At 44.5% G+C, this 7,796-nt stretch overlaps 1 protein-coding gene across 3 annotated transcripts in view; it reads right to left on the reverse strand.

Moving 5' to 3' along the window:
* The window catches only part of WDR13 (WD repeat domain 13), a 41,788-nt gene that overhangs the window by 20,983 nt on the left and 13,009 nt on the right, over nucleotides 1-7,796 (reverse strand). For all 3 annotated transcript variants that reach the window (XM_068248607.1, XM_068248606.1, XM_068248604.1), the window contains one exon: nucleotides 1,636-1,722. In XM_068248607.1, the coding sequence (XP_068104708.1) occupies nucleotides 1,636-1,676 (41 nt within the window). In that variant the 5' untranslated portion in view covers nucleotides 1,677-1,722. The remainder of the gene's footprint in view (nucleotides 1-1,635; nucleotides 1,723-7,796) is intronic.

Raw genomic sequence — 7,796 nt, forward strand, 5'->3', positions numbered from 1 at the left:
TCTCAGGTACCCTTTAATTTGTAGTCACCAAACCAAATTTTAACAATATATCAAAGTATTTGATTTCATGAGCAAAGAGAGTTCGGACATTTACATAAATCAGCATCAACGCAAAATTATTTCCATCTCATTGACCATCTCTATTAGTGACACGGCTACACATCAGGCTTTGTACTTACAGCATAGATGTTATTTAGTATATATGTTACGGCCAGAACCCGAAGTTTGGCCAGAACTAGAAGTGGCCGGCCACTTCGGGTTCTGGCCGGCCAATGCGCGAACTGGCCGCTGCGCTGCGGCCAATGTGAGAAATGAAACAATTCCTGTAAGGTTTAATGTGATGTTGTGGCCGCAGCGCAGCGGGGCAAAATGTATCACACATCTTTACTTTATTCAATGGCATTAAGCCGCCCGGCTTTTTCCTCTGCCTCTCTCTCCTCCCCCCCCCCGCCTCTCTCTCTCCTTCTCTTTATGGGCACAGCCGGGCGGGGACACGCGTGTCCCTCCGGAGTCGTTCGTCGCGGCAGGGGAATCCTGCCGTTCTTGCAGAGCGGGTGCTGGCAGAAGCAATGTCTGCAGCCTCCCCGCTCTGCTCTCCTGCCGCGAGGAACGACTCTCCTGGACACGCGTGTCCCCGCCCGGCTGTGCCCATAAGAGAAGGGGAGAGAGAGGCGGGGGGGGGGAGGAGAGAGAGGCAGAGGAAAAAGCCGGGCGGCTTAATGCCATTGAATAAAGTAAAGATGTGATACATTTGCCCGCTGCGCTGCGGTCACAACATCACATTAAACCTTACAGGAATTGTTTCATTTCTCACATTGGCCGCAGCGCAGCGGCCAGTTCGCGCATTGGCCGGCCAGAACCCGAAGTGGCCGGCCACTTCTAGTTCTGGCCAAACTTCGGGTTCTGGCCGTAACATATATAAGAGATTCCTGTGTACATATCATATATACAGTCACAATCAGATATGTATATTTGACTTTAAAAATACAGGGACTGCTTTATTGAAGCAGCACAAGTAACTAATTTTGATTGGTTTATTTCATTTTTGTGGACTGAGCACAGCTATTACTGTATATATACTGTATATATACATTATTTTTAATGACTATTATCTGAGAAATGGAACATTTTATCATATTTTCTATTTTAATTACAGTTACAAATTCATTAGGAGTCGGAGTCGGTGCATTTTTTCCCGACTCCGACTCCAGGCACCCAAAATTGCTCCGACTCCACGACTCCGACTCCACAGCCCTGGTACAAGCACGGCTATACTTATACTAAAATATGTGATATCTAAAAAAAAAGTCCTTTTTGGGAGTAGGAGGATAAAATAAATATAATTATTTATCTCATCAGGTTATTTTCACCTTGGGTTCACTTTAAGAAGAGGCAATGGAAGGGTGATAGGAAGAAACATTGCGGCGAGCCCGCCTCTTCCTGTCGAAATATTTGACTTTAGCCAAAAGTCAAATTTTTCAAGGAGTGATGATGGAGAGAGGAACGGAAAACGCACAGAGGTATGCAGATCCAGAATGTATATAGCCTTGGGTCAGGTGTAATTTAAAGCACTGAGTCTTGCAATTCAAATCCCACCAGAAGATGATGACATGAGTTGGAGGGAGGGTTACATACCGTGCATCCACTGCCAGGACCTGCTGCCAAACTGCAGCCATTCCACGGAAAATACAGCTTTCTTCAGCTGGACAGGACGGAGAAATCCTAGAGGAAATGGATATGTTATAACTCTGCCTGCAGTTCTACAGCAACCTAGAGGGACCAAATTTAATAACTGGAAATAAGAAGAGGGTACAAACAGGTGGTGGGGCTTAAAGGATAACTCCACTTCCATACAAAATAAATCCAGCATATGGGCATTGAGCATTTTATTAGGAACATGAGATGATAGAATCAGCCAGTGTGGCATAATATCACATAGATGCAGGTAGTGCATTTTTTTCGACTAGAAGACTCACTTTTTCTCCCCCAAAAGTGGGGGGAAAAGTCACTGCGTCTTATAGTCCAAATGCAGGGAGTTCCTGACTTGTGAGCACCTGCAAATACTAACCTCTGACCCGCCGCAATGTCGGGGACACTCTGTACTGTGCCCATGCAGAGGGGGACATGGGGGGACACAAAGGGGCATAAAGGAGGACACAGGGGGGACAGAGGAGGACACAAAGAGACACAAGAGGCACAAGGGGGCACAATCCACAAGATGCCCCTTCACCATGTTTAGTATTTATATTTTTTCGACTGTTTTTGTCCTCTAAATCTAGGTGCGTCTTATGGTCAGGAGCGTCTTGGTAACTTCAGTTAATGTTTATGTCATGGCAATAATTTTGATCATGAGATGATTGCTGGTTGCAAAGGGACTGGACTGAGTATTTCTGTCACTGCTGATTTCCTGAGAATGTCATGCTTAACAGTCACCAGAGTTTACTCAGAACAGTGCAAACCCCCCAACACATTCAGCGAGGTGCAGTTGTGCAGACAGAAACACCATCAGGGCTACTAAAAGGGCAGCACAGGTGCAGGTATTACAATATGAAACTGAACTGAAAACTCACCTCTTCAGGCAAGCATGCTATCTCTCTTAGGACACCTTGGCAACTGATGGCCATTTTACCATCCCATACACGGCTTCCTTTACCTACTGTCCTATTGCTTAAAGCGGACCCAAACCAAACATTTTTTTAAATTAAAAATATGTAGTTGCACCACTCTGACACATACAAAGATAAATAAACACTCCTTCAAACCTATGATCATTTCAGTGCATGCTTTTCACCCTTCTCTTTTTATATCTAGGGTTATACTGGGGGCAGCCATTAGCAATTCCTCCATTGCTGGACACCATCTACTCCACCAGTTTGCCGGAAAAATCCCGGCAATTTGAAAGGAAGGGAGGGGTTCCTCCAATAAATGTAAAATATTTAATATTTGTCATCATGCAGCTGAAAAAAGGCTGCTATTTATTATTATAATTTAGAAAATAGATTTTATTTCTGAAATCTTGCATTTTTAATTTGGGTCCACTTTAACCCTTTACACTGTAAGACCAATTCATATTATTGATAATAAATTGCCAGTCCAGTAAAGAGAACAAATTTGAAGCTGAAGTACATTTTCCAAGGGACCCCTGGTGTGAGCAAGCGTTACAGCTCCACTGTAGTCAGGGGCCGGGTGGTGGTGGCACTAGTAAAAAAAAAAAAAAAAGACAATTTACATGACTGATATTTTACTATATACCACCCGGCACCCATTCCCACTCGAACCATCCCCTTCTAGTGCCTAAACCCAACACCCCCACCTACTGCCTAACACTAACCCCACCTCCTAGTGCCCAACACTAACTCCTCCTTCCTAGTGCCACTAATCCCCTTTCCTGATTCCTAAACCTAACTCCTCCTCCCTTGTTCCTAAACCTCCCCCCTCCCCCCTAAAGCCTAACACTAATCCCCTCCCCCGAAGTGCCTAAATCTAAAACCCTGACACACACACACTCACACACACACACACCTAAAACTAACCTCCCCCTCCTAATCCCTAGCACTAGCCCCAGCACCCAAACAACCACTAGTAGTATCTGATCATCTACAACCATTATTTGCTGTGTAGTGGCCAATCGCCTACCCCCTCCCCCCCCCCCCATGCCTAACCCTAACCCACCTTCCTAGTGCCCAAAACTAACTTCTCCTTCCTAGATTCTTAACACTAACCCCCCTCCCTAGTGCCTGAAACTAGCCTCCTTCTTAGTGCCTAACACTAACTCCTCCTTCCTAGTGCCTGAAACTAGCCTCCTTCCTAGTGCCCAACACTAACTCCTCCTTCCTAGTGCCCAAAACTAACTCCTCCTTCCTAGTGCCCAACACTAACTCCTCCTTCCTAGTGCCCAACACTAACTCCTCCTTCCTAGTTTCCTAAACATCCCCCCCCCCCCCCCCCGTCCTAGAGCCTAACACTAATCCCCCCATCCAAGTCCCTAAAATCAACCCTCCCGCCCCAGTGCATAAAACTAACCTCCCCCTTCATATTCCTAGTACTAACCCCAGCGCCCAAGCAACCACTAGTAGTAGCCAATCGTCTACAACCGTTATTTCCTTTGTGGTAGCCAATCATCTATTATCCGAATCGTCAAGTTGGGCGCCTGATTAACATGGGTGTCTCTTAGACACCTACTGATCCATGCGCTCCTAATGACATGATCCGCACTGATGCACCTTCATCAAGGCATCAATAATCACTAAGGGATATGCAGGGCAGTGCACTCGCGGCTGCTAATTCATGGCTTATATGGCATATACCATGGAGTGTGCAGAGCATTATATCACTCTAGCTTTAAAAAGTCTAAGGCTAGGTTCCCAGTGGTCCGTTGCATAACTCACACGTTATAATGACTGTGACCTGCAATGGAGACTGGACATAGACTTTAATGCAAAGCCTGCATGCAGCGAGTTAGAATAACGTTATCAGTTACAACGCACTACTGTGAACAGCCCCATAGTAGTGTATGGGCAGGGAGTTGACATGCAGAATTATTCTGCAACTCAACTGAGCACTGTGATCTAGGCCTTAATTTGCCATTTCTAATATAAAGAACCAACAGTGCAAAACACAGTGCATGATTGATAAGAATAAAGAACAGGTAATAGAACACAAAGCAAAAACTGACATCATGGGACAAGAGGTGATTGGGAATTATGGTAATTGTATAACAGCTGTGTAGATGGGGGTCTATTCAAGCAGAACTATGCCAATGCTTCTGCAGGTTTCTCCTTCATCAGACTGTACAGAAAAGATATAGGACATCACAAGGACTGCTCTGCCCATTTATTTTCCCAGCTGAGGCCTCCCAGCCAATAGTAAGCTGCCTTACAGAAAAAGGGGATGCAGGGATGTGTCCTTTGACAAGTGAAAGCAGATATTAAAGGAAATCTATGATTAAAAAAAGAGAACATTCTAACTTACCTGGTGCTTCTTGCAGCCCCCCACAGTCACCTTGTGTCCACACCGTCCTACGGAGACCCTGCGGCCGGCAGCGGTGACCCCCTGAAAGCTGACCGGCCACGCGCCTCCTTGTTGTGTCCCCATATACACAATATGAATAAATTGCTACAGTGCGGACCGCTCCAAGCAACGGAATTGCAATAAGGGTGTGTGCGGCTCAGGGGCTGCACATGCACAGTTGTCTCCGACTGACCACAACCCGCCAGCTTTCAGGGGGGTCTCTGCTGCTTACTGGAAGGTCATGGAGGGACAGCGTGGGCACAGGATGACTGCGGAAAGCTGCAAGATGCCCCAGCTAAGTTAAATTGTTTTGTTTTTGTTTTTTAGGCTTAAAAGGACCTCTTTCACAAACCTCTTAAAATGTAAAATACAGGTAAACCTATAAAAATAAAAAGTATGTTTCTTCCAGAATAAAATGAGCCATAAATTACTTTTCTCCTATGTTGCTGTCACTTACAGTATGTAATAGAAATCTGACATTACCGACTAGCCCAACTTCTAATGGGGGGGGGGTCTCAGGGTTTTTTTTATTTTTAAAAGCACTGAGTGAATGGCAGTTGCCATTTATACAATGATGCTGGCCAGCCTGCCTGCTCACCTTAGACTTCTATGGCAGTTGGACCTGGACGGAGGTCCAACTGCCATAGAAGTCTAAGGTGAGCAGGCAGGCTGGCCAGCATCACTGTATAAATCTTTTTCAGGGAATGTCTTTATAAAGAATAAGAGAGAGAGAGAGAGAGAGAGAGAGAGAGAGAGAGAGAGAGAGAGAGAGAGATAGATAGATAGATAGATATAGATATAGATACCTAATAACTGGTTGGGCCACCCTTAGCAGCAATAACTGCAGTCAAGAGTTTGCGATAACTTGCAACGAGTCTGTTACAGCGCTCTGGAGGAATTTTGGCCCACTCATCTTTGCAGAATTGTTGTAATTCAGCTTTATTTGAGGGTTTTCTAGCATGAACCGCCTTTTTAAGGTCATGCCACAACATCTCAATAGGATTCAGGTCAGGACTTTGACTAGGCCACTCCAAAGTCTTCATTTTGTTTTTCTTCAGCCATTCAGAGGTGGATTTGCTGGTGTGTTTTAGGTCATTGTCCTGCTGCAGCACCTAAGATCGCTTCAGCTTGAGTTGTCGAACAGATGGCCGGACATTCTCCTTCAGGATTTTTTGGTAGACAGTAGAATTCATGGTTCCATCTATCACAGCAAGCCTTCCAGGTCCTGAAGCAGCAAAACAACCCCAGACCATCACACTACCACCACCATATTTTACTGTTGGTATGATGTTCTTTTGCTAAAATGCTGTGTTACTTCTACGCCAGATGTAACGGGATACGCACCTTCCAAAAAGTTCAACTTTTGTCTTAGCGGTCCACAAGGTATTTTCCCAAAAGTCTTGGCAATCATTGAGATGTTTTTTTAGCAAAATTGAGACGAGCCTTAATGTTCTTTTTGCTTAAAAGTGTTTTGCGCCTTGGATATCTGCCATGCAGGCCGTTTTTGCCCAGTCTCTTTCTCATGATGGAGTCGTGAACACTGGCCTTAATTGAGGCAAGTTAGGCCTGCAGTTCTTTAGATGTTGTCCTGGGGTCTTTTGTGGCCTCTCGGATGAGTTTTCTCTGCGCTCTTGGGGTAATTTTGGTCGGCCGGCCACTCCTGGGAAGGTTCATCACTGTTCCATGTTTTTGCCATCTGTGGATAATGGCTCTCACTGTGGTTTGCTGGAGTCCCAAAGCTTTAGAAATGGCTTTATAACCTTTACCAGACTGATAGATCTCAATTACTTTTGTTCTCATTTGTTCCTGAATTTCTTTGGATCTTGGCATGATGTCTAGCTTTTTGAGGTGCTTTTGGTCTATTTCTCTGTGTCAGATAGCTCCTATTTAACTGATTTCTTGATTGAAACAGGTGTGGCAGTAATCAGGCCTGGGGGTGACTACAGAAATTGAACTCAGGTGTGATAAACCACAGTTAAAAAATAACTTAACAAGGAGGCAATTACTTTTTCACACAGGGCCATGTAGATTTGGAGTTTTTTTTCCTCACTAAATAATAAAAACATAGATGAATGAAGAGAACGGACTCCGGCACTCCAAAGCAAGAGTAAAGGTCCGTACACACGCCGGACTTTAGGCAACGACGGGTCCGTCGTTGCCTCCCGCTGGGTGGGCGTGCCAGCGACAGTCCGGCGTGTGTACGCTCTGTCGTCAGACTGATACGGCTGTTTCTGAGCGATCCGCCCGGCGCGGTTACATAAGCAACGAGTTGCAAGCTGCCTGCGTCACCAGCTGTTTCGCGTGTAGTCACGCCTCCTCAGGACACCATCACTTAGAACTGCATTTTGTGTTCAATTATGTTATCTTTGACTAATAGTTAATGGTTTTTGATGAGCAGAAATTTTTCACACCACTGTATATTATATATATATATATATATATATATATATATATATATATATATATATATATACAGTGGAGGAAATAATTATTTGACCCCTCACTGATTTTGTAAGTTTGTCCAATGACAAAGAAATGAAAAGTCTCAGAACAGTATCATTTCAATGGTAGGTTTATTTTAACAGTGGGAGATAGCACATCAAAAGGAAAATCGAAAAAATAACCTTAAATAAAAGATAGCAACTGATTTGCATTTCATTGAGTGAAATAAGTTTTTGAACTCCTACCAACCATTAAGAGTTCTGGCTCCCACAGAGTGGTTAGACACTTCTACTCAATTAGTCACCCTCATTAAGGACACCTGTCTTAACTAGTCACCTGTATGA

Source organism: Hyperolius riggenbachi, chromosome 8 (assembly GCF_040937935.1).
Source record: "Hyperolius riggenbachi isolate aHypRig1 chromosome 8, aHypRig1.pri, whole genome shotgun sequence".
NCBI lineage: Eukaryota > Metazoa > Chordata > Amphibia > Anura > Hyperoliidae > Hyperolius > Hyperolius riggenbachi.